Raw genomic sequence first — 27343 nt, 5'->3', positions numbered from 1 at the left:
ATAAATATAGAAAATATTTATCCTTGTTGTTCAAGTACTAGAGCTTTAAACATCTTTTGAGATGTCACTATACTGGATTTTAATGCAGTTGTATTTTGGATTAATTTGCTCGTGCTACTTTATTCCATACTTGGATACATTTAAAATTAGTATTAGCAACTTAAATGTGCAAATGCCACATTTGTCAATTAGAATCAGTGTTAATGCTGGTCATTCATTTCAAATCTTTAAATAGAACATGGGCTTGGTATAAATTGGCTGACAATCATTAAATGTTGTGCTTTGAATATTTCTCACACAATGTAACTAACCAGAATAATCCCAGTTTTTAGTGTATTATTTTTTTTTTTATTGGTATGTGGCAAACAAGTTACCAGTAGGTGCAGTAGATTCTCAGAGAACAAACAAGACCCAGCATTCATGATATGCAGCTCTTAAGGCTGTGCAATTGGGCAATTGGTGGAAAGGAGTGTGTTCAAAAAAATAGCAGTGTGGCATTCAATCACTGAGGTCATCAATTTTGTGAAAAAACAGGTGTGAATCAGGTGGATGAAGCCAGCACTTGTTGAACATGCATTTGAAAGCCTGAGGAAAATGGGTTGTTCAAGACATTGTTCAGAAGAACAGTGTACTTTGATTAAAAAGTTGATTGGAGAGGGGAAAACCTATAAAGAGGTGCAAAAAATTCTAGGCTGTTCAGCTAAAATGATCTCCAATGCCTTAAAATGAAGAGCAAAACCAGAGAGACGTGGAAGAAAACAGAAGACAACCATCAAAATGGATGGAAGAACCAGAATGGCAAAGGCTCAGCCAATGATCAGCTTCAGGATGATCAAAGACAGTCTGGAGTTACCTGTAAGTACTGTGACAGTTAGAAGACGTCTGTGTGAAGCTAATCTATTTTCAAGAATCCCCCACAAAGTCCCTCTGCTAAAAAAAAGACATGTGCAGAAGAGGTTATAATCTGCCAAAGAACACATCAACTGGGCTAAAGAGAAATGGAGGAACATTTTGTGGACTGATGAGAGTAAAACTGTTGTTTTTGGGTCCAAGGGCCACAGACAGTTTGTGAGACGACCCCCAAACTCTGAATTCAAGCCACAGTACACAGTGAAGACAGTGAAGCCTGGTGGTGCAAGCATCATGATATGGGCATGTTTCTCCTACTATGGTGTTGGGATCATGGATCAGTTTGCATATGTCAAAATACTTGAAGAGGTCATGTTGCCTTATGCTGAAGAGGACATGTCCTTGAAATGGTTGTTTCAACAAGACAATGACCCCAAACATACTAGTAAACGAGCAAATCTTGGATCCAAACCAACAAAATGAATGTAATGGAGTGACCAGCTCAATCCCTGGACCTTAATCCAATCGAGAAACTTGTGGGGTGATATCAAAAATGCTGTTTCTGAAGCAAAACCAAGAAATGTAAATGAATTGTGGAATGTTGTTAAAGAATCATGGAGTGGAATAACAGCTGAGGTGCCACAAGTTGGTTGACTCGATGCCACACAGATGTGAAGCAGTTTTAAAAAACTGTGGTCATACAACTAAATATTAGTTTAGTGATTCACAGGATGTTAAATCCTAGAAACAAAAACGTTTGAACAAAATAGTTTTGAGTTTGTTCAGTCAACGGCAGACACTGCTATTTTATTGAACACACCCCTTTCAACTAATTGTCCTGTTACACAGGAAAGGGTGGAGGTCATTGTGTAAAGTGCTGAGAGCAGTGGTGCCTGCAGAGAAGGTGTGAAGTTTGATGTCACACAAAGGAATTCTCTCTAAATTCAGACAAAATGTTCAAACACCAGCTTATTTCCTCTCACTGAAGTTACCTTAGATTCCAGTACTGCAATGATCAGGAAAAGAAAGAACAGAGAGAAATAATAATAATGGACATCAGATTGTACGGGGAGGACGCGAGACTCTGTGAGACAGTCAGTCTGCTGTGTGATAATGTATGAAACAGCATCTGGTGTAAAGCAGCTCCGTGTGGCCACTCTCTGTTAGATTTGGTCTCTGTCTCCTGTCTTACTCCATCCAGCCACTAGATGACCTCAAACCTCACGCACATGTTCCCAGGTGTCCCACCATGAACCACGTCATTCAAACACATCAGCTTCAGAGTTTCAGTCTCTGTACAGCATCTTTCTCATGTTCATTATTGTTACTTTAATGGTTTGCTTGGGTCCAGCCACTGTCAGTGTAATGTAAGCTACTATTTTAGCTTTTCACAAATCAGCCCTATAGTGTCTGACCCAAGAAATGATGGACCCAGTTTTGAAATGTCTTTAACAAAATGTAGCATGTTCCTGCCGTAACCTTCCCATTCATGTCCAGGCTTGGGGCCGTCACCAAGATGGAACTTGGTGGCTGGGCGGGGCCACACCTGGTGGGGTGGGATTCAAACTAGCGACCTTCTGCCTCTAACAAACAAAATGTAATGTGTAATGAGTGTAAATTGCTCACAATTCGGGGAAAAACAAGAACTTTTCTCCATCTTCATGTGTTTATTTTTTCAAACTCTTTTTCTTTAGTTTTGAAGTGCAGCACATCTTCAGTACTCTGCTTCCTTTTATCCATCTAGCACAACACATTTTGCTCCAAGAACATTTAGGGATTTACCACTAAATTCCCCTTTGTAGCTGCTGTTTCAAATGTGATTTTCTGCACATTTTTTAAGTAAAATGCAAAAAAGGAAGTAATTCTTGTCTCAAAGTTGCTTTTACAGAGTAAGTGCTCATTTTGAAATATAAGAAAATACATGAAAGAAAATCTCACCATAAAAATAGTAATATGCTTTTCCTTTACACAACCAGCTGGGGGCTACTGGGCTTCAACCATTTTGGATTAGACCATGTGATACGTCAGAATTATTGGAGTGCAAAACGTATCAGCCAGGGAGCAGATGACAACACGGTTTTGAGGTTTTTACCCAGAAATTATTTTAATGAAGAGACATTTTTTAATTCAGAAGTAACCAAATAAGCATTTTTCTTTCCCGAATGCAGGACTTGCTGCTAAATATTAAATAGAAAAATAACATAAAGTAACATGTAATGACAGTTACAGCGTAAAATATTTGCATAAACTCATCCTCTCGTTCTCCAGATGCTGATGATGGTGAAGCTGATAAAGAAGCTGCATGAGAAACAACAAGTACAATCACCATCAATAAACAAGGAATGTGTTTATTTTCTTTCTGTCTCTTTGTGTAGTTTCAGTTTGTCTCACCTACCACAGACCTTCTAGTCTCTGAACACATGCAGATAAGAGGCAGGTTTTCCATCGCAGAGGTAAAGTCCAGAGTCACCGAGCTGCACGTTTGTTATAGTGAACGTCTTGTCCACAGTGGACAGAGACCTGATGTCACCTGAGATCATTTTTCTAATCTCCCTGTTTTGTTCCCCATGTTTTCTAGACCCACTGTGGTTTGTGCTTCAACTTTCTATGGGCTTATCAATCACACACAATTTACTCTCTCATACTGATCTTCCCATCTCATCGTATGGTTGGATCTTATCACACATACACTAACTTCAGATGAATCCCTTCAGCCAGGTAGTTTGTATGTCACATTCGTTCTGACCAACTACCCTATACAGTAGTATGCACAGTGTGTTATGCACACTAGACACTAAAGGAGTCATTTTATATCTGGTTATTTATGTTTTCATCTGTATTGAGTCAGTCATACACCCATTTTATTCAAATGGAACCAAAACCAGACATTATACTTTCATATGTGTAAGATGACTTATCTATGTATTTCTATATTTAAATGTATCTATTTATTGATTCATTTCTTTATTTATTGAGGATGGTACTTCTCACTACTATACATGTATCTATTTTCCCTTATTTCACCTTTTTGCCTTGTTTTCCTTTTTCTGACAGAACACATAGAATTACACAGACAATTGTTCACTACCACACAGGCTTTACAAGAATATTACAGTTGCTATCACACAAGCTAAAAAAATATACATACAATATACAAAATATACCACATGGCCTAAATATGTACAATCTTTCTGACCAAATGCTTCTTTCCTGTTTGAAGCAGGTCAAAGGCTGTGATGTCCCACATCATATATTCATGGAGTTAGGAGCAACAACACAACTCTGCTCCACACTAACCACACAAGTCGAGCGTCCACATCAGAGTGGTCATTATTCTCCTACTTCTACCGGAGGCAGGATCACAGTCTGTGCATCCTGCCCATTCTTTTTCTCTTTCTTTGCTGTTAGTGCTGAAGTTCTAATTAGGAAAACACAAACACTCAGGCTGGACAGTATGGATGACTTGGTGCAAGAGTGAACACATTTTCTTCATCATCAACACAAACCTGACACCAACCTAAATGATTGGCAGTAATGAAAGAACCATCCAAATGTTTCTCTTAAGTCCAAGTATCAATGGTGCAGAGTGTGTGTGATGGTGAACAGAGGGAACCAAGAAGGCCCAGCAGCGTCTCTACTTCCTGAGAAGGCTGAGGAAAGCCCATCTCCCTCCCCCCATCCTGACCATGTTCTACAGAGGGACCATTGAGAGCATCCTGAGCAGCTGCATCACTGCCTGGTTTGGGAACTGCACCGTCGCGGATCGCAAGACCCTACAGAGGATAGTGAGGACAGCTGAGAAGATCATCGGAGTCTCTCTGCCCTCTATCATGCACATTTACACCACACGCTGCATCCGCAAAGCCAACAGCATTGTGGACGACCCCACACACCCATCACACACACTCTTCACACTCCTGCCATCAGGAAAGAGGTTCCGAAGCATTCGGGCCACCACATCCAGACTATGCAACAGTTTTTTCCCACAAGCCATCAGGCTCCTCAACACACAGAACTGAAATAGAACTTAAACACACTGCAAACCGAACTCAGCACATTCTCATCACTCACTACTCATCTCATTCCACCACCACTTATTTATTATTATTTACTTTTATCATTCTACATTTACTGCACTACACTGTTTACCTGCTGTTTTTTGCACATTCCAATGCAATTGCACTTTTTTTACATGCTGGACATTTAAATGCACTATACCGTTTACATGCTGCTCTTTTTTTTAACACCCCTAGCACACTTAACTGAACTGTACTGTACTGTAAAATAGTATACAGTAGGTTTACTGGTCGGCACTGTCTTGGGTCTTGTGTCTTGTGTCCTGTCCTGTGTTACTTGTGTTGTCTGTCTACACTGTCCCTCTGTACTGTTTTTTCGTCTGCACTGTTTGCACTTGGTTGCACTCGATGCACTTTATTATAGCTTGTGTTGTTTGTAGCACCTTGGTTCTTGGAGGAACGTTATCTCGTTTCTACTGTGTACTGTGTACCACTGTGTATAGTAGAAATGACAATAAAAGCCACTTGACTTGACTTGACTTGACTTGATTTCAGCAGCTGATCTTCAGTCAGCAGAGTTTCTGTCCACAGGAGACACTCTCACACCTACACACTGCACAGAGACAATGAGGAACCAGGACAGAACCAGAACCCAAACCCAGGATACAGAGGTTCAGTGAATGTGGTGTTGAAGGTGTGGAGGTGGATCAGTTTGTCAGAGGAGACACTGTAGAAGGACAGAGAGCCAGCAGGACAGTCCACATACACTGCTACTCTGTGAGAGACAGAGGACGAGGAGATGGATGTTGTTATGTTATTGTGGCTGACAGAGAAACCATGATCAGAGCAGTTCAGACTCCAGGACTGATTGTTGAATCCAAACAAACAGTCTTCACTGTTTCCTTTCCTTCTGATTCCTCTGTAACTCACTGATATATAAACTGTTCCTCTCCACTCGACCTCCCAGTAACAGCGACCAGTCAAAACATTTCTACACAGCAGCTGATGACAGTTCTCAAATCTGTCTGGATGATCAGGATATGACTGATCCTCCCACACATATGTCACCTTCCTGTTGTTGTCAGACAGTTGTAGTTTTCTGTTTACTGTGTTTGGGTCCAGTTCCAGTTCACAGGCATCTGATGGAGAGAACAAGACACAAACAGCTGCAGTTTATCATCTGTTGATTTATCAGCAACTTTACTGACAATGACTGAAAGTAAATCATTCCAACTTCCATTTCATCTTCAACTGTGAAGAATGTTTGACTCCATTTCAAGTGAAATTCAACAATCCAGTTAGAACAACAATCCACTTGAGCATTTTATGAAATGGATCAATGAAATCCACATCATACACACATTAGACACAAGTCAACTCTGGAACACCTGTGTTTTTTTCCACTTGAAGTCTATTTTTCTCCTCCTGGTGTTTAGTGAAGCTTCATGTGTTTTAAAGCTGTTGCAAACTTTTTCCTGGTGTCTGTATTAGTGTTGTCAATAGTATTGATTTATCAATACATGTCTATACTGAATATTTGGAAAAGTTTCAATATCCACACACTGGTATATGTTGTATATATGTTTGGAATTTGTGGCCGAGCTGCCGTGTTGGATTGTACAGGTACCTAATAAAGTGGCCAGTGAGTGTCCATGTTCTCCAGTATCAATAAGCTGGTAGCAGCTGCACTCCCCCTCCTCTCTCTGACAGCCCTGCCCCCTCTCTTTCACTGTCTGAATAAAACTAATCTTTGGTGGGAAGCAACTTGACCTCTATGAGACACTGTGTTACATGTTCTGCAGCCAAATCTACCTGGGAAACCAAGCCATCAGTCTTAGGACTAACTGTTGTAAGACACCTGCTCCATTAGTGGACAAACAGGACACATACCAGACCAAAGACATCCAAGTTGGGTAAAAGACGAGCTAAAGGTGCTGCGGGTGTCAGCAGCCATTGACACATGGACATAAGCCAAGAATGTCTGTCCTGCAGTAGAGTGGAGGCTAGTTGAATAGAAAAAAAATCACATTTGGATCTGAAATAAAGAGAATCTCTGTGCTAAGTTGGCAGAAGTGTATCAGGGTGGAACCTCCAATAAGAGGACATGGCCCTGATACCAGATGATGCTGCTTCTGGCAATGCCTGGATAAAGGGGCAGAGCACCAAAGCCTCACTAGATGCCAAACGTACGGTAAGACATGTCATCATGCAGAACATTAAACTAGACAGACCTGGGAGTGAGCTTTGTTTCATACAGGTCACTATAAAAGATGACTCCAACACATGTTATCTGTGAACCTTAACTGAGTGGGAGACAATCAGGCTTAAGAGCACAGTTTTCTAACCAAACTAGGAAGGACCAACCTATCAGTCTAAGACTAACTTTGAGCTTCCAGCTGGCTGAAGAAAGAAACTATTTCCATTATTTGAATGCTTTGTACAGTAAATTCAGTTTCTGAACACTGATTTATTAAACACACTGAGAAGAAAGTGAGGGGTCCTTGAACACAACTTCCATTGGTCAAACCTGTGAAGTACTAGTTACCGAGCAGCACCTGAAGGTAACAAAACTCTTGTATAAAGACACAGTGACAGTCAAAAGACCCAGAAGAAACAAAGTTCACTTTCTGTTGGCTCCACTGTTAATAAAATGTATTTCTTAGTTTTGTTGGATCACTGTGTTCACTTTGTTGTGTCTGTGGATTTGAAATTGATTGATTGATTGAATTCTAACACCTTTCCAGCCACACGGACAAAAAACAGAAGCTAAATCCTGAATGAAACTCTGGAGAAATTCATCTTTGTTCTTCAGTCAAGAAAAGGTTCAAATCTAGTGGAACATGTGCAGCTGTGTTCTCAGGAATCAAACTTAAAACACACTCACACTTCCTCAGACCAGGTTTCAGTCTCTGTTGTCCACCATGATCCACCCTGGAGGAAGAGACAAAGTCAGAATCAGCTTCATCCACCTTCACTGATCTCCACCATTAAACATGAACCAGAGTTCCTCAGTTAGTCAGAGACACAGAGAAACAGTGTGAGAGCTGGTGTTGTCTGTCCATCTGTCCATACCTGAGAGTGTCCAGTCTCCAGTGTGGAGCCTTCAGTCCAGCAGACAGCAGCTTCACTCCTGAGTCTCCTGGATGATTGTAGCTCAGGTCCAGCTCTCTCAGATGGGAGGGGTTGGAGCTCAGAGCTGAGGCCAGAGAAGCACAACCTTCCTCTGTGATCAGACAACCTGACAGACTAAACACACACACACACACACACACACACACACACACAGACACACACACACACAGACACATAAGACATTGACTTTATTCATTTGCTGGAGACCATAAACATAAACTAAATCTAGGCTATAAAATGTCATCATTCAAATTCATGCTCCACCTTTTTTACCAACTAAACAGCCAACTGTAGAAACTAGAATTAAGGTGGGTCATGGAACCAAGTCAGGTTGTGGACCTGCTCTTTGCCTTTGCAAGGATACTGGAGAGGTCAGAGGAGTTTGCTACACAAGTGAAAACATATTTTCCTGCTTATGATCTGCAGAATCTCATGTGTGTTATAGTAACTAATGTCCATCATTTGTTCCTTTCATTTCTGGCAATAATACAATGACATTGGAGCCTTGTAGTTAGTCTGAAGTAAACGCTCTCCATTAGTTCATCTGTGTCCACTTCAATTATTGATATTTTATTGGTTGTGGGGATTATTCTCTTCAGACCAAACATGTTGGAGTCCAACTGAATATAGTTGAGCAACTTTACTTTATAAACAAGTCAAGTTTCTGTGGTTAGAACAAAAACATTACCCAGCTGACAATCTGCTGAGTCAGCAAACCTCTTCATCACGATAGCTTGTCAAATGACTGTTTACAAAAATCTGAATCCTGACCTGAGAGTTTCCAGTCTGCAGTGATGTTGCTTCAGTCCAGCACACAACAGCTTCACTCCTGAATCCTGCAGGTCATTGTTACTCAGGTCCAGTTCTCTCAGACTAGAGGACTGAGAGCTGAAAACTGAGGACAGAGCTTCACAGCTTCTCTCTGAGAGTTTACAGCCACTCAGTCTAAAAATAATCCAGTAAAACCAAAGAAACCAGTTACAAACATCAGTTTTCTGTCATGCCAACAACAATCCACTTAATCCGAAATAGTCTATGTGCACATACAGAGCTTTGTTGGAGGCTTTGACCACTGGCAGCAGCCTCAGAAGAGCCTCCTCTGAAGCAGAGTATTTCTTCAGGTCAAACACGTCCAGATCTTTTTCTGATGACAGTAAGATGAAGACCAGAGCTGACCACTGATCAGGAGACAGTTGATCTGTGGAGAGACGTCCTGATCTCAGGGACTGTTGAATCTCCTCCAATAGAGAACCATCATTCAGTTCATTCAGACAGTGGAACAGGTTGATGCTTTTCTCTGCAGACAGATTCTTACTGATCTTCTTCTTGATGTACTGGACTGTTTCCTGATTGGTCTGTGATCCACTTCCTGTCTGGGTCAGCAGGCCTCGTAGGAGATTCTGATTGGTCTGCAGTGACAGACCAAGGAGGAAGCGGAGGAACAAGTCCAGGTGACCATTTGGACTCTTTAAGGCCTTGTCCACAGCACTCTGGTAGAGAAGTTTTAGATCAGGTCCAAACAGTTTAGACCACAGAGATGTTGATTGTTGTTCTGACAGCAGATTGACTCCAGAGTTGCTGAATGTCAGATGGACATGAAGAGCAGCCAGAAACTCCTGAACACTCAGATGGACGAAGCAGAACACCTTGTCCTGGTACAGTCCTCTCTCCTCTTTAAAGATCTGTGTGAACACTCCTGAGTACACTGAGGATGCTCTGATATCGATGCCACACTCTGTCAGGTCTGATTCATAGAAGATCAGGTTTCCTTTCTGCAGCTGCTCAAAAGCCAGTTTTCCCAGAGACTCAATCATCTTCCTGCTCTCTGGACTCCAGTGTGGATCTGTATCAGCTCCTCCATCATACTTGATGTTCTTCAGTTTGGACTGAACCACCAAGAAGTGGATGTACATCTCAGTCAGGGTCTTGGGCAGCTCTCCTCCCTCTCTGGTTTCCATCACATCCTCCAGAACTGTAGCAGTGATCCAGCAGAAGACTGGGATGTGGCACATGATGTGGAGGCTTTGTGATGTCTTGATGTGGGAGATGATTCTGCTGGCCTGCTCCTCATCTCTGAATCTCTTCCTGAAGTACTCCTCCTTCTGTGGGTCAGTGAACCCTCTGACCTCTGTCACCATGTCAACACACTCAGGAGGGATCTGATTGGCTGCTGCAGGTCGTGTGGTTATCCAGAGGCGAGCAGAGGGAAGCAGGTTCCCCCTGATGAGGTTTGTCAGCAGCACATCCACTGAGGTGGACTCTGTAACATCAGTCAGGATTTCATTGTTGTGGAAGTCCAGAGGAAGTCGACACTCATCCAGACCGTCAATGATGAACACAACCTGGAACTCTTCAAACCTGCTGATTCCTGCTTCTTTGGTTTCAGGAAAGAAGTGATGAACAAGTTCCACCAAGCTGAACTTTTTCCCTTTCAGCACATTCAGCTCTCTGAAAGTCAATGGAAATGTGAACTGTATGTCCTGGTTGGCTTTGTCTTCAGCCCAGTCCAGAGTGAACTTCTGTGTTAGGACTGTTTTCCCAATGCCAGCCACTCCCTTTGTCATCACTCTTCTGATTGGTTCATCTCTTCCAGGTGAGGCTTTAAAGATGTCTTCTTGTCTGATGGTTGTTTCTGGTCTGTATAGTTTCCTGGATGCTGTTTCAATCTGTCTGACCTCATGTTCATCATTGACCTCTCCAGTCCCTCCCTCTGTGATGTAGAGCTCTGTGTAGATCTGATTCAGAAGGGTTGGGTTTCCTGCTTTAGCGATCCCCTCAAACACACACTGGAACTTCTTCTTCAGGTTAGACTTGAGTTTACGTCGACACAAAGGAGCATGAAATCCTGAATGAACAAAGAAGAAATGAAATCAGTGAGTGGATCCTTCAGAAAATCAGAGAATCTAAACATTTAAGTGTCTGTAGAGTTTTTCTTCCTCCATCAGTTTTATCATCAGTGGAGGACAAACAGCCTCTGATCTGATACAGATGTGTGCAGCATATTTACAGCAGAGTTTGGAAATGGAAACCTCTCTCCTGCTGTTTCCATTTCCTCTTTCCATCATGTTAAATCTGTTCAAATCCTCTTACTGCTCTGCAGACAGTCAGCCAGCTCCTCCTGCTTCATTCTCCTCAGGAAGTTCACTGTGATCTTCACAAATGACTCTCTGTTGCTCCTCCTCTGCTCTTCATCCTCCTCATCCTCCCTCTGACTCTCTGAGCATTCTGGGTAATCTGGTCTCAGGACCCTCTGGATCTCCTTCAGCTGGTTCTTCACAAAAGTGACAATGTTGTCCTCCAGCAGCTGGAACAGAATGAGAATTGAACATTTCATTTAAACTGGTAGAAGACAACATGTGATTCATCTGTGAGTCTGAAGACCTGCTGGTCTGAACACAGCAGCATGGACTCTGTTAGGACCTGAATGGTTGTTGAACATTCAGTCTGGGTTTTATGTAGTTCATAGTCAAAGTGTGATTGGACATGTACAGACCATAAATATGGAGTCCAGGTCTGGTTGATGCTGCTGGGCAAACTGATCACTGTGAACCTCTGAGCTCTGCTGCTCAATTCTGGGGAGAAAATAGAGACTTTAAGGAAATGTAAAGACTCATAAACAAAGTGAGTAAAAAGTATGTGTTCATGTGGACACCTGGTGGACACCTTCACTTCAGGACAAATGGGAAACACTGAGTAAAAGTTGCAGTACAGTGGCTGAATGTGGACAGGGTGTATACCTGTATATCCTGCACATATTAAAAGATGTTTCTTGTCTTTTAAGCCTGAAGGTGGTAATTGAAGGACAAAAAGGTCTTGTTTGCTTTACAGGTCAGTTGCATGAACTTCTGTATGTCAGGATTCAGTTTGAAATTCTTACCTTCCATCAACAGCTTGTTCATCTTTAAAGTCAATGTGTCCACGTATAGACCAGTCACTCTTCATAGAGACACAGCTGGTTTCAGCAGAGTCTGGTCTCCGCAGCTTCATCCTGATCCAAAAAACAAGAGACAAATGAAAAGTAGCAGTGAAACCAGATGAATTCTAATCATCTTATTTTAAGTTTTGCTGGTTTGTTATGTTTTTTATTTGGGTTGCAGGGGGGCTAGAGCCTATCCCAGCTGTCATCGGGGGAGAGGGGAGGTAGACCCTGGCCAGGTCTCCAGTCTATCTCAGGGCCACACAGTGAGACATACACAGACAGTCAAACCATTTGTACTCACATTTACACCTACGGACAATTTTAGATTCTAAACTGTGATAATAATATTTCTAATAATTTCTTCAACTTTCACAAACTGCAGACATGTAAAAAATGAAAAAGACACTGGATGAACTGTAAATCTTCAGTTCACTGAAGCAAACATGTACATTATACTGTCAGGGTTATGTCCAAACTCTGGTTACCACCATCAACTGTGGAGTTGATAGTGACAGAGATCAGCAGCTCCCAAAGCAAGAAGTTCAGTTTTACTCAGACTGTGAAGCTCTGGACTAAGAAATGATTCCTCTTATCAGACAAATCAGAAAAAAAAGCTCTGTGTTTATTTCTTACCTTCCATGAGCAGGTTGTTCATCTTTAAAGTCAATGTGTCCACACATAGACTGGTCACTCTTCATAGAGACCCAGATGGGTTCAGCAGAGTCTGGTCTCTGCTTCTTCATCCTGATCCAAAACAAACAAGAGACAAATGAAAAGTAGTTTGAAGCTGAAACCAGATGAATTCTTTGTAGTTTTTTGTAGTTTTCCTGTTTTTGGTATGTTGCTGACACTTTACTTAATTAAATGGGAGCCTGATGGATCAGAGGTAGAGCATTGGGTTGGGATGCAGAAGGCCGTGGGTTTGAATCCCACCCCACTAGGTGTGGACCCGCTCACCCACCTTGGGCCACCTTGGGCCACCTTGGTGCCGATACCAAGTTCTGGACCAATTAAATATTATTTTTCTCTAGAATCAAATAATTCCAAATTTTTATAAACTATAAAAATAACGTTTGAAATTCTTACCTTTGATCAGGAGCGTGTTCATCTTTAAAATCAATAATTTGACTCATAGACCCATCACTCTTCATAGAGACCCAGCTGGGTTCAGCAGAGTCTGGTCTCTGCTTCTTCATCCTGATCCAAACAAACAAGAGACAAATGAAAAGTAGTTGGAAGCTGAAAGCAGATGAATTGTGAGCAGACTGTCAGCAGCTGAAATGTTAGAAGCAGATAGAAAGTCAGTAAGAAGACAGTGGATGAGGAACGTTCTCCTGTTCATCAACATGGAATCTGATGAAAGATGCTGTCTCATCTTAGTTGCTTAGTTGACTAATCAGTGGTTGGCTCTTTGTTAACTAAGACAGTTAGTAGTTGATGATTAGTTCTTCTAAGCTGTTATTGAGGAGCTGAGTGGCAGATGTGACAGTGAGTGGGAATAATGATGGTGGACTGATTTGACATGGACAAGAGTCATGGACAGTTAGAGATCCTCATCTCACCTCTGGTCTTTGGTCTGGCTCTCATGTCCCCCACACAGAGTGGTTTTAGAGGGAGGGACTCCCTCCTCTCTGTCCTCACACTGATTCATAGCAGAGTCCACACCTGCTGGGAGCTGAGCTCAGTCTTTACAGCAACAACACTGACAATGTTCCCTTGAAGCTGCTCAGCTGCTGAATTCACATCCAGTCACAGAGACTTTGGAGCTTCAGCTGGAAACACAGAGAAATGAAAATTTTTTTAAGTTTATCCTTCACTGCAAATTAGACTTTATTCTTTTATTGTTATTATTCATCAAGGCTTGTGGACTATTTTCCTGTTATTTGTGCTAATTATTGTGATCAGGTCAGTGACTCTTGGCATCTGTTGGTGCTGCTCAGCAGCTGCTCAGCTCTCTGACTCCTTGTGGGGGAAGAGAGGAGGAATCAGACATCATCTCAGAAGAGGAAATAAACCACTGATGCCTTCTACTTTGTTTATCCAAATACACTTCCTGAAGAGGAAAGTGGATGAACTCTGAACCCTATGAATACTGTGATTCTTGATCCATGTTTTTCATGGAAATGTGACCTAATCAGTCTTTTCCAGATCTGTGAGGTAGAAGGCTTCTCCCTGATTCGTTTGGACCGGACAGATGACTCAGGCAAAGTTAGAGGAGGTGGAGTGGGGATCTACAATAACATTATATAACATTGAACATCACACCTCCTCCACCTGCTCCATTTCTCCTCCTATCTGACCCATGTAGAACAACTTGAACCCTGCTCCTAAGCTTCTAGCCTTGCTACCTTTCCACCTGGTCTCCTGGACACACAGTATGTCCACCTTCCTTCTCTGCATCATGTCAACCAACTCTCAATGCTTCCCTGTCATAGTCCCAACATTCAAAGTCCCTATTGTCAGTCCTACATTCTTATCTTTCCTCTTCTCTCTCTGCCTACAAACATTCCTTCATCCTTTTCTTATTCATTCAAAGTAACAGGCCTAAACATTGTATTAGTTGGTGAGTATCTGTTTCATCATTAGCATATTTTAGCTTTCAAACTTTTAAAAGGGAAAATTATCTGGAAGAAAAGTCATAGCAATGAATGAAAAAAGGACAAAGATCTGTATTACATATAGTTTAAGTATGTCGAGTTTGGGAAACTTAGCAGGTTTTATTCATGGTTAAAAGAAACCAATGATGACAGTTGGAGATGGGATGTCACAGTTTTTCTACAGATTTGTGCAAACAGGATGTTAGAGACATAAATCTGTTCACAGACTGTGAACATAAAGACTGTTTTCAGATAAATGTACAAGTTTATCTGAAAACAGCCAATCAAATCTGGGGGACAAATGTACAGTTTACCTGCTTCTGCAGACACCAATACGCCGCTGGTTCGAGTCCGCAGACTTCCTGACAACTTTCTGCTACTGGCTCCTCACCTGAAACTGCGGTAAAGTCGCGGTTGTTTGTTGGAACAGTTTGTTGCGCCTTTTCCCCTGCACTTACGGTACGAGTACTAGGATTTCTCTTCATAGTTTACCTGAAACCTTCAATGTCGACTATAACCACACTCATTTTGGACTCATTTTACTGGACAGTTTTGGAATAAAATAACAACACCATTTTAATAAATTGGCATTATCAGAATATACATCACTCTAAAAGAGAATGTATTTAAAGTGTTTGGTAACAGCTTTTTATGAAAGTTCAAAGGTAAAGAGTGTGAGTTACAATGCTGTTACAGGACAATTTCGCTTAAATGGCTTCAAAACCCGCACAGTACAATTGGTTCAAAATTAGTATGGTTATAATAGACTCTTAACGAGAATGCATTGAAATATTGTTGTAACCTCTGAAGAAAAACGTTTTATAAGAATCCAAACGTGAAAACACTGTTAGTTACAATACTGATTCATGGGGATTTTCCCTTTACTTTATTTAAACAACTGTTAACAGTTTTTGTTACATTTCAAGTTTAAGACACGTTTTTCACGTTATATTGGAAAATACACAATTTCACATATCACAATTTTTACTGGTTCTGTTATGATTTATATTTGTCATATTCCATTGAAGTGTTAATTTATTCTTGCAACACTCCCGGAGCTTCTACGCTCTTTTTTTAGCCTTTCCTGGTACCCATACCGTAAGTACGGGAAGAAAGGGGCAACTAAACTTTAGCGGCTGGTTCCAAAAAACGACGACTGTGTCAGAGCTTTTCCGTCTCCTGCTCCATCAGTCAGTTTCTCTGTTAAACACAACATGTCACTTTGAATGAGTTTCATTTCAAATGCATTCCCCGTTTGGACGTTTATCTTGTCTTTTATTTGGTTTTTTCGGGGATAAACCTAATGTGAAAGCTGCTGGACAGCCTGAGGTCCATGGAGGACAAGTGGAACCGGGCAGCAGGTCGGTTTGTGTCCCATAGCATCCGGGGGTGGAAGAAGTATTCAGTTTCCTTGAGTAGTAACAATATCAATACCGGAGTAAAAGTACTCCAGTACCTGTTAAAGTCTTACTCTAAAAGGTACTGACTGTCTGTTTGGCTCAGGGGCATATTGACATAAAAAAATAATCATACGAGCCAGTAGGAATTTTACATGCCACTGATGGGGGAGGGGGGAGGGGGGGGTTGCTTAGTTTTACTATGCTTTCTGCTGCTAGGTAGATCTGATAACAGCCTGATCTGGATAAATATAGGTTAAAAAAATAAATTGAATGCAAGTATTTTATGAAATTTGACTCAAACTCAAACCTTTATTCAACAGAATCAACAAATAACAGGTTTGCATTAATGTGAAGGGTGATACTGAGATCTCCACTGCAGTAAACTGGGCAGGTCTGGCTCAAAAACGGTGCTTTTAATGCGCAAAATGTCACGCAGGTGGGAGTCGCTTGTTCTCACACGGTTCTTATTCATGTTCATAACTGAGAATGTCTTCTCGCACAAGTATGTCGAGACAAATAAGCTCAACATTTTCTTAACAAATGTTCGAATCTCTTGGAACCTGTCTTCATCCAGCTGCTGGTAAAAGTTGACAAGAGGGACTTGTTGGTGCCACACTGCAGCTCACTGAGCTCCAACTGCAGGTGGACTGTTACGTCACTGGGATCCACGGAAAAAAGCCTGATCTCCTGTTCAATAGTTGCAAAATCCCTGAGACGCTGTTGAAAGCATGGAAATAATTTGCGGCATAATTCCTCATTTGCGCATTGAAATTGTTCGCTGGAAATTATTATTAAATTATTATTTACGTGATTTTATTACGTGATCATATTTCAGATGTTTGCCACATAGAACTTGTTGGTGAATAATACAATGGAGTTTTATAGCTTTACCTCCTTCTTCGCTGACACCAGAGTTGATAATCCATCCGTAATAATCCCCGTGATTTTATTCCGCTGTAGTTTTATGTCATCTACGGCGGAACAAACAGAATCAAAGAAATCTGTCCCTCTTGTTTGGTCCTTCAGTCTCTGGAGGTCAAGTAGCTCTTCACTCACGTTCAGTTCACTGTCCACAAAAAATCAGTATCTGAGCGGTGTCGGATGCATCGGTGCTTGCAGGCTGACGAAGAAAATTCAAACTTCACTCCTTTTGCCTCCAACTGTCTCTTAATACCAGATGAAACTTCTTCAATCCTCCGTGACTCAGTGCTACGAGCCAGGAAAACATTGGAGAACTGTTGCTTTTTCTCAGGACAAATGTTCTCTATCATTTTCATCTCACAGTCTTTAATAAATTCACCCTCAGTAAAAGGTTTGCAGTGCTTGGTTTTCAGCGTTACCACCTCATAACTTGGCTTTGTGCTATTTTCATTCGACTCAATGTCTCTTGTGAAAAAGCTGCTGTTGCCGTTAAACCAGCTTCAAGTTGCTTCAATTTTTCACCGCGTTCGTTCCCAGTTAGCTTGTTTAGCATGTTTCTTTGTTAGCGTCTCTTTATATTGACTCCTTGAACACAGCCACAGTCTCTTGGCAAATTAGGCAGACAGTTGTTTCGTAACTCAGTAAAAAAAGATTCCGATTTCCACTTGTCCTGGAAACGGCGGCACTGGCTGTCAACTTTCCTTTTCTTCCTTCCAGTTGCCATTTTAGAAATGGACAAAAAACAGATCAGGCGCAAAACGGGGCCATATTTCACCACAACTGCCATGTCATGACTCAAGAAAAACTCATGACCGCTGCACCACACAGCCACATGGTGGCTCTCAGTGACTTTACACCAGATGTTTTAGTCACAGTGTGTTCAGATGAGGGGATGGACGATTCAAACCTTTAGTCATTAAGTTATTAGAATGTAACGGTTTACTAATACAGAACCAAAGTCTGCGTATGTCACCTAAAAGTTGCCCTGCAGCAACATTAGGACTTTAAATATTACAAACTCCGTGATTAGCTCAGCTCAGGTTGCACAAAGATGTTGACAGCACAAACATTCATTAATATTATTATTGCAGATGTGAATAGGAAGGAACTGCTCTCCATACTTTGTTTCCGGGGCAGAGTCAAGTGTTTTCAAAAGACTGTTTAGTCACCAAATTCAGGTGAGAATGTGTCCTGAGGAGGACATATTGTTGGGTTGGTGCATGAAGGTGGACCCAAGTAAAAGAAGAGAAACAGAATGAGAGTAAAATGGCAAATAATATAAGTTGGAGTGAGCATTAATGATACAGGAAAATAAAACATGAAATAACAAGCAGGCAAGTCTGTGCCTGGGACAAACGCGGGTTGGGTTGGAGGTCTGGCAGGAGGCTGAAGCCCTCCGGGGGCCTACATGGAGGCGGCGTTGGTGACTGGGTAGGCAACACATTTCCACCTATGGATGGCCAGATCTCGAGCAAAGTAGGAAGATGGCCAGCATGTCAAGGAACTCTAGGTCTGTAAAAAAATACCTCCTTGGAAACTTTAAGTCCTTCCAGGAGAAGGGCAGAGAGTTCTAAAGCACCACTAGGCCAGGAAAAGAAACAGGCGGTTTCACAGTGTCTCCCCCTCACACGTCTCAGGGTCGAATAGATGGCCAGATCGATCAGAAGAATCAGGAATCCAAAAACACATGTCAGGTAAACCAGGGAGCAAGGTGCACTGTCCAGGAGTTAGACGGAGGATCTGGCTGGGGACTGTGGGGTATAAATGAACCAGGGAACAGGTGAAAACAATCAGAATGATGAATGAACCTGAGGCAGGAAGCAGCTAAAAGGTGCTACAAAATAAAAGTCCTGGGCAGGAAGTGGAACTGAGGTCCGGATCATGACAGTTAAACTACCCCGACATGTTTTACTTCCATGAAACAGTATCAGCTAGTACTGAACTGAGGTGGGACAAATAAAAAACAGGGCCAAGGGGGAGGGTCTGCAGTGTGACCCTCATGCTGTGCTGATAAAATGGTGTATTAATGTGGCTAATGGCAGCAGACCAGTTTATGTTGCAGATGAGTTTGATGAGATGAGTCGCTGTCATTTCCCCCTCATTGGTTTCTCTTCTGTGTAAATGTAAATCACACCTGTTTTTAGTTTGTCAGTCACTTCCTTCCTGTACTAAAGTCCCTCTCAACATTCAGCTGGTTCATCTTGGTTATTGTCTTTTCCAGAACCTTCTCGTTAGCTAATGTTCGCCAACTCATCCTCTGGGATTCTGACACACTCTCTGCTACTGGTGGAGAAAGCAAAGCTTTCTGAAGCAAATATGTTGAAAATGCTTCAGTGTTTTGAAGCATGTGACTCAGTTAAACATAGCGACGTCTGCTGGTCAAATCTTCTACACGCAAATGTAGGGGTAGTCACCAGGGTGAAGCGAGGCTTCGACACATGTTGTCACGATACTTCTGCTTCGAAAGCCCGATGTGGGTTCAACTATAGTCTGCTCTGAATGACACATCCCTATCACCCTGGATTGTCACCCCACCATCTCAGCCCCATCACCTCCCTGCTGCACCTGCTCAGCTGCTCCGCTCGACCATTGCTGTAATTATTATTGAAAAGTGAGCTCACTTCCTCCGAAGTCGTATATTGTTTAATCCCGGCACATTTCCCCGGCCCGGGTTTCCTCATACAGCAGTTCTCCTTTCCTGCCCATTGCTCACCATAGCTCCACACACACTCTTCACCTTGTTGGGTTTGCACTTCCTCTCACCTAAAGCATATGTGATGTTCACAACAGCCCCTCAGAGCTTTGTGCTTTGACTGAAGAAGCTTTCGAAGTAAATGATCCACTGAGCGTTTTCAGCCTGGACACAAATAGTGGGCTGAGGTCTGTCTGGGTAAAAGAAGCAGGGAAGTGGTTACAAACAAACCTCAGTTGCTTAATTGCAGCTTGATGATGGTAAATGATCGAGCTGCAACAGTCATGGTTACACCACAATGCTTTCACAAGCTTTTAAAGTGGCACACGTGAAGTTTCTGCTGCTGATTTTAGAAAAAAACCCAACGAGTTGTATCATGTTTCCACAAAGAAAGTGACACTGCTGTTGCTATGTTGTTGCTGAATGTGTGCTGAAACTGTCAGTCTAAATATACTGTGTTACTGTGTTATTACTGTGTTACTGTGTTATTTCTGTGTTACTGTGTTATTACTGTGTTACTGTGTTATTACTGTGTTACTGCAGCATCTGCATTTCCCACAGATACGCTGTCAGGTTAACAGTGTGGGAGACAAAGTGCTGATAGGTCAAGGTTTGATCCCTGATGGTTAAGATGCAGCTGATTAATGAGGAGTCAGGCTCACATTAAACCAGACATGTGAAACTGAAGTCTGTCAGCTCTGTCCGACAGTGTGGATGTGAAATATTGATAAAAATACGCAGGAAGAATTAAGGCAGAACTGAATAAAAAACGGAGGCAAGGAAATGCGTGAGGATCAACATCAGATCGCTCCCACTGTTCCCACCCAACTAATGTGACATTTCCTGCAACTTTGAATGTTTGAGTCGTAGCTACTTCAACAATTATCTGTTAAAACCAGCAAAAACCCATCGCTTAAAAAAACACTCATAGTTACTTTGAACATCTATTATACGCGACCTTGGTCACATCATCGACTCAGCACCTTTTTGTGAATTGCTGCCTCCTACTGGTGTAGCAGTGTCTGTACTGAAGAATTTTCCACAGACAGACTGACACGCTCTCATTTGTCACTGTGGGTTTTACTAGCACAGCCACAGAAAGCTCAGTTCCTGTTCTCAGCTCAGACTGTGCTGAGTGTTTGTTCAGTCGCTGTCAGGATGAAGGTGACTGTCTACAGCTGCTGGTTCTTCCTTGTTCTGGGCTCTAATGCTGCAGCAGGTAACAACAAACTAGTTATTAGTTACTAGTTATTAACTGTGGAAAATCCTCTGTTGTTATTGGTTATGGTTTTTTAACAATGCTTAAGTTGTTATTAGAGCATCATCTACAAAATACAGTTTGTGTGTGTGTGCTTGCTACTTAAAGTACACACACACACACACACACACACACACTAAAGGGCTGTTTCAGGGTTAAGTCTTTACCTCTTTAATTTATCTCGACGAGTCTCCTCACTTCATCCAGAGACTGAGCAGTTTGGTGTAAAGAGCCAAAGACAAAGCACAGGCCACGCTGATAGAAGTACGTGTGTGTGTGTGTGTGTGTGTGTGTGTGTGTGTGTGTGTGTGTCTTTGTCTATGTGTGTGAGAGAGTGAGTGTGTGTGTGTGTGTTTGTCTTCAGCGACTCTATTATGAGACATTCAAAAATATTTGACTAATTTTAGCTGCAGTACAGAAGTGAGTATCTGAGGAGTCTGCTGATGGTGTCAAAGTGATAAAACTCTCAAGTTCCCAAAGTCCAACTCTGGTGATATTGTGTGTTTCACTGCTTGTTATCATCAAATCTGCTGATGATTTTTGGATTAATTTCTCTGTAAAATGTCCCACAGAACTGACAGACTCAAACTACTTTCTCTAACCGACAGTGAAAAGAACAATTTCACTCGTCTACAGATGCTAAGAACAGATGCTAATTTCCTTTTTTCTTTTTTTTTAAAAGAAATAATCCAGAAAGTATTTGAGGAGAAGCAGCAGATCTCGCTGCCTTGTCCTCGGCCTGTGGACGCTAAAGTGACCTGGAGCAGAGAGACAAATGGACACAAAGAGGACATACTGACGGCTCACGACAGAGATGAAAAACACATCAATGACCCAGACAAACGATTCAGCTCATTAGGAGACAAGTCTCTGTACATTAGCAGAGCTGCAGTGTCAGACAGTGGAACTTATTTCTGTAATAATAAAAAAGCTGTGGAACTGACCGTGATCCCATCAGGTAACATCACACTTCATCACAGTTTCATCTTTGTGGGTTTCTCCTTTTGAATCAACATCATGTCTCTGTCCTTTCCAAGTTTCATGTTTGTAAACCAAGGATAATTACATTGAAGTAATGTTTGAGTGTTTTTCCTACTCTGTGCTATAGCGACAGTCATAGTCAGAGACATTATGTTTCCAGCTTGTCCATCCATTCATCTGTCGTGTTTATGTGAACTCAATATCACAGTAACACCTGGAAAGAATTTCAATACCTCTGGCACAAAGGTCCACTTGGAACCATAGATGAACTGATTAGAATCAGAGTCTGGGTAGAAATGCATGTAAACTGCAGTTTAAACCAGCCAATCGTACAACTATGATGTAGACGTGGAGCAGAGAAAGTGCTGGAAAGCAACAACAGATCAGACATGTTTCAGCTGAAGACAAGACTTTGACTCTGACAGACGTGAAGCTCGGTGACTCTGGACTGTACTACTGTGATGGAAAACCTGCTGCTTACCTGAATGTGACCAAAGGTGAGACACAAGACTCCAGAGGACAGTGAAAGGAAAGGAAAGGGGTCATTTAGAGGAACTGGTCCTGGCAGTGTGCAGCAAAATGTGCACTTTCTACATGCACACTGGACTTATGCTGACAATGGTTAAAATGGGTACCTACATTTTTGCACTTCCTCTTCCTCTGCTCAAGTGCAGAATGTGCAGAGCGGCGCGTCCGTCAGCTGCCGTCTCTGTGACGTGTTCAAGTGCCCAGACAAAGCTAAGAGGGAAGAAGCAGCAGTCGCTGTTTGACGTCAGCTTGGTCGGTAGAGACTGGGCACAAGGGCAACTACATAACCAGCCTGGTTCTGGTCAGAAGCCTGTAAATCCAGTTTGTTTCCACAGAATCAACATCTTGGTCCATTTGAACAAACAGGCACCTTAGTCACTTTTTCTCTGCTTCCATATTGGTGTCTGCTTACATGTCTTTCTGTGCTAAAGTGTGTTTTTGTGCCCTGTGTCACACTGAAGGTGAAAAGCCACAACCCACAACCTCAACTGTGTCTCAATCTCTAAAAAGACAAGGAGCAGAAACCCTTTCTTCACCTCCTACTGTGGACAAAACTGATACAGTTACAACACAGAAACGACACAGAAAACATGGCAATAACAAGAATTCAAAGAGTAAGAGGAAACTCAACATCAAAACATTTTCATCCAACACCTACAGTCAGCAAAGCATTTCTACTTTAACACGGTCAAAGTTTCCTTTCAATGGAGACGGATCATGTTAAAGACCAAATTAAACTGTGGACATCTGGAATGTATTTACCGTCCATGTTTAAAATCTTTTAAAACATGATTTATGTTTCCCCCACACAGAACCAACAAAACCAAATCCAACACCATCAACATCAACTACTACTACTACTACTAGTACTAGTACTACAATAGCTACTGCTACAACAACAACTACTACTAGTACTAGTACTACAATAGCTACTGCTACAACAACAACTACTACTAGTACTAGTACTACAATAGCTACTGCTACAACAACAGCTACTACTAGTACTAGTACTACAATAGCTACTGCTACAACAACTTCTACCACATCACAACCAAACCCAGGTAAAACTACAGAGATTAAACTGAGTTAACTGTAAAATCATTTCCACCTGCAGAGTTTGTTTCTAAGCTACTGATGCAGAATCTTGCACATCATCACACTCTGCTGTTTACTGTAGAAGCAGCACGTCAGTTGTTTTAAACTTTTACTTTGTTTATCTACAACTAAAAACCTGAAACCAGCAGCTGCTTTGATGGTTGGAGTAACTGTCCCCTTCACTGTCCTCATCATCATCATCATCACCATCGTCTACTTTACTCGGAGACGCAGGTGTAAAAGACGAGGTGAGTAACAGTGGTAGGATTTAAAATCTTACTTACAACATTAATTTGTAGGAACATTTTTTTCTAAAAAAACAAACATAAGATTTTTTTCTAGTTTTAAAAAAGTATTTACTTTTGTGCTGTAAGTAACATGTAGATAATCTGCTTAGTGCTTTTACTTGAGTGAAAGATTTGAAGTGGTTCTTGTAGTGAAGACTATCACTGCTCGTTTGGTGTGAACATGCTCTGAACTGACATTTCCTTGTACCATGGACAGTCACTGTGCATGTGCAAGATCTGAGGTGGAGTTTGGACAATATTCCCAATGATCATGACTTTTTAAATGAAGAACCTGAGCTTGGAGGAGGTTATAAGTGCAAAGGGAGATGCAACCTTTTTTTAACCCAGTCCATGATCATTTTTGTTACTTGTGACGATGAAGGAACCATTTGAAAATAACGGGCTGCAAACTTTAAACTCAGCTGTCGAGCTGTGCTGATATTTGGATCACAGTGTCCCAGGTGTTTGACATGAACTGAAGCTAACACGTTAGCCAGCTGGGCTCCACACGTCTGCCCAATTCCCTGTTAGCACACACAACAATTAAATATAGTGTGAAAACACAAACTCCAGCAGAAAGGTGGAGGATCCTCACAACAACAAAAACTTCATTGTCAAGTGACGTCAACTTCATATCGTGACAATTACCTCTCTGACCTGCTGCTCTAACTACTTATTCTTCATTTGGAAGTTTTTTAACATATGATGCCATGTTTATAGAGCACGTAGCAAAAAGCTAATTTGCTAATTTTGTGTTTTTCTTTTTCTTGTTTGGCAGCTGTAGGACCAGCCACCTTCAGCATGACACCTTTTTCAGGTACATAACGCTCCTTCACTCACCGCCTCTCTTACATTTAGAGCAGCCAGCAGTTAAAAAGCCTTTTAAAAGTCTTTTTTTCTAAATGTTTTAACAGGTGCATCAGATCAAACTGAACCCACATATTCCACCATCTGTGAATATCCACCAACGGAAATCAAAATGGGTAAAACCTGAATTGATACTAACAGTTTAACAGTTGTTGTGTTTACATGCACAACAAAAAACTACCAGGGTTCAGGATGAGAGGAAACTAAACCTGAGAGGTTGGTGCCGACTTATAATAATGATGATGTTTAAAAAGTTCAAATTTACTCTAACTGCAAAACACAATCACTTCTAGTGATGAAGCTGCAGTACATCACTTTATTCTAATCTCTCCAGACCTTTTTTATTTCTGGTTGTTTGACACTGAGCAGAACCTGAAGGACTGTGCACAGTGTGACAGAGCAGAGGCCGGTGATGTTGATGCTGTAGCTTAAAGTTAAAATCCATGTTTCCACATCACGTGATGATTGACCTGCAGCACATGTGGGGACTGATGTGCATGTGTGTTCTGGTCATTTACTCCTGATTGCACACTGTGTCTAATGTGTGTATTATTTTCAAATACAGCGACAGAGTCTCCGTACTCGTTGATCAGCGGCACTGTGGTCGATGGAAATAATAAAGGTAACTTTACTCATTCTGGCTGATTGAGTGTCACACATGAGACCAAACTGTATCAAGTGCACATTATACTAACATAACTGTGATGAAGCAGCCATATCGCCGACTCTGTGATTACTATTCTTTCTTCTTTCACAGGTCAGACCGAGCTGAACTACAGCACCTATGTTTTACTGGACAAATCCCAAACCCCTGCAAACAACCACGACCATCTTTAGTCACATCTGGATACTGTGCAGCTGTTAAGAAATGAAAATGTGAGACGTGTTAGCAGGAAAAAGCCTTTACCCTGAACTGAACATGTAAATAACTTTTGACGTTGAGTTTCGCTCCTGTTTTTGTAGCATCAACCTCATGATGCACTGAGAGAAACTGCACAGTCACATTCGTCCTCCTCACTGTCTCATGCCTGCTCACTCCCTCCTTTGTTGGAGTTTCCCTCCATCTCTACCTGCCCCGCCCGGCTCCACCCACTCCTGCACCTGCAGCTCATCACTCTCAGTATATAAGACATCCAGACGCTCCCACTCTGTCACAACCTGCAAGTCTCCACCTTTTCAGTTGCTGCTTTTCCTGCCGTCCTTTTAGACTTGTTCTTCTGTTGATGCATTTACCTGCTCCCTCGATCACCTTGTTGGCTCTGCCCCCGTCTTTTGGTGATGTGGTGTTAGATGGTTCTCCTGAAGCATTTGAACTAAACTGTAGCAGCCTCTGCTGGTCAGGTGCTGGTATTACACATGTATGAGTGAAGTGTGATCTTGTTATTTTCATGAGAAACAATGTGAAAATCAGTGCAACATGTTTCGCTGAATGTACCTGTTGTATAGAAATGTTTTATTAAATAGTTTTAAAACATTTAGTCACTTCTCTGTAAAGCTGATTGTAAGTGATGAGATCTGTAGAGATTTTGTGGCTGTTTGCACAATTCAAATAAAATGCAGATGGCCCTGATATGTGCATTAGGAGCAATAATGTTTTACATTTTGGTAGCAGTTTTCATATTTATTAATAAAGGTCAGTGCAAATTTTCAGTTGCTCATCACTGTTTCCTGTGTTGTGCTACGCTTAAGTTTATTGAAACTAATTTGTGTAACTGCTATTAAAGCTATAGTTTGTATTAGTTTTAGATTTGTTTGTTTTTTGGGGGGTGGGGAGCAGTTTACTCAGACTCTGGCAGCTGTGCAGACACAACCCTTCTGACCAATCAGATTTCATTATTGCTGTCACTGCATCATTGTAACTGTAGGATGAAGTAATGAACACACCACCTGTTACAAATGCAGATTATCTGTAATTATCCTTTTTTTACTATTTATTATTTTAGACAATTTGAGACCATCAGGACTTAGTTTATGGAAGCTTTGTTTCACCGTGTAGAGTGGACAACACAGCTGCTGCTGACAGACGTTCGGATGAGACGTCGGGCTACAATTTAGTGTTTGTCATCATGCATCATCATGCACTGCCCCCCCACCGCCCACTCCACCCCTGCACATCATGGCACTGACTCAGGAGCTTCCTTCACACTTCTCTATTTCTATTTCTGCAAAGTAAATGTCTCCTCTGTTTTCCAGTGGTAACTCCTGTTCTCACGCTCTTAAAGCCTCGATTGCATCAGTCTCCTTCTAGATTCCTCCAGTGTCTAGAAAGTAGCACAAAGTCTTTCAAAAAACGAACACCCTCAGGTCTTATGGTCAGATTTGAGTATTTTTACCCTGTGGCTTAAATGCAGACTGATTGAGCTTTGACCTCAGTGACTCAGATTCACACAAAACGTGTTGAACCTGGTTCAATATGTGAAGAGGTTCACTGTTCAGCTCCTTCATGCAGCTGCACATAAAAGATGACTCTTTGGAGCCTTGACCCTAATTCTCGATTTACTGAAATGCAGAGATGTTAACAGTTTCAAAGTATCTGCAAAACATTAAATGTAATTTGGATTGAATTCACATGAAATGTTTAATCAGCATAAAAAATGATGACATCATCACTGGATGTCTCCCACCCACGTCCACAAATAGAGAAGAGGCCGATACACACCCAGAGTTTCCTGTTCTCAGCCCGCACACACACACAAACCGGTGTCAGACATCACTGTGATTCCGTGAGGCAGGATGATGGTGAACATGGAGACGTGCCTGTTAGTCTTGGTTCTGGGCTGCAACGTCGCTGCAGGTAACAA

At 41.7% G+C, this 27343-nt stretch overlaps 1 protein-coding gene and 1 pseudogene across 3 annotated transcripts; one reads left to right on the top strand and one right to left on the bottom strand.

Moving 5' to 3' along the window:
• Positions 1–4931: 4931 nt before the first annotated feature.
• On the bottom strand, positions 4932–13685 carry LOC137100091 (NLR family CARD domain-containing protein 3-like; annotated as a pseudogene).
• A 6886-nt stretch (positions 13686–20571) lies between these two features.
• LOC137099959 (salivary glue protein Sgs-3-like) lies at positions 20572–26686 on the top strand. 3 transcript variants are annotated; one of them, XM_067477458.1, is made up of 10 exons: positions 20572–20745; positions 21467–21742; positions 22755–22907; positions 23106–23354; positions 23538–23636; positions 24454–24492; positions 24590–24658; positions 25108–25164; positions 25300–25418; positions 25506–26686. In XM_067477458.1, the coding sequence occupies exons 1-9, from the start codon at positions 20685–20687 to the stop codon at positions 25377–25379; spliced, it is 1083 nt and encodes a 360-aa protein (XP_067333559.1). In that variant the 5' UTR covers positions 20572–20684; the 3' UTR covers positions 25380–25418; positions 25506–26686. The 3 variants fall into 3 exon arrangements, with proteins under 3 accessions (XP_067333559.1, XP_067333550.1, XP_067333569.1); XM_067477449.1 differs by having other exon boundaries at positions 23535–23636; XM_067477468.1 differs by lacking the exon at positions 22755–22907 and having other exon boundaries at positions 20573–20745; positions 23535–23636; positions 25506–26685.
• Positions 26687–27343: the final 657 nt, after the last annotated feature.

Source organism: Channa argus, chromosome 1 (genome assembly GCF_033026475.1).
Source record: "Channa argus isolate prfri chromosome 1, Channa argus male v1.0, whole genome shotgun sequence".
NCBI lineage: Eukaryota > Metazoa > Chordata > Actinopteri > Anabantiformes > Channidae > Channa > Channa argus.
Note: the sequence above shows the minus strand (reverse complement) of the source record. Positions and strands in the feature narration are given on the sequence as shown.

Bases quoted from the DNA above. Each gene is read 5' to 3' on its own strand.
- LOC137099959 (XM_067477449.1), top strand. From the start codon at position 20,685: ATGAAGGTGACTGTCTACAGCTGCTGGTTCTTCCTTGTTCTGGGCTCT. The intron at 21,743-22,754 runs GTAACATCACAC...GTCACACTGAAG, and splicing joins ACTGACCGTGATCCCATCAG to GTGAAAAGCCACAACCCACA. The intron at 22,908-23,105 runs GTAAGAGGAAAC...TCCCCCACACAG, and splicing joins CAATAACAAGAATTCAAAGA to AACCAACAAAACCAAATCCA.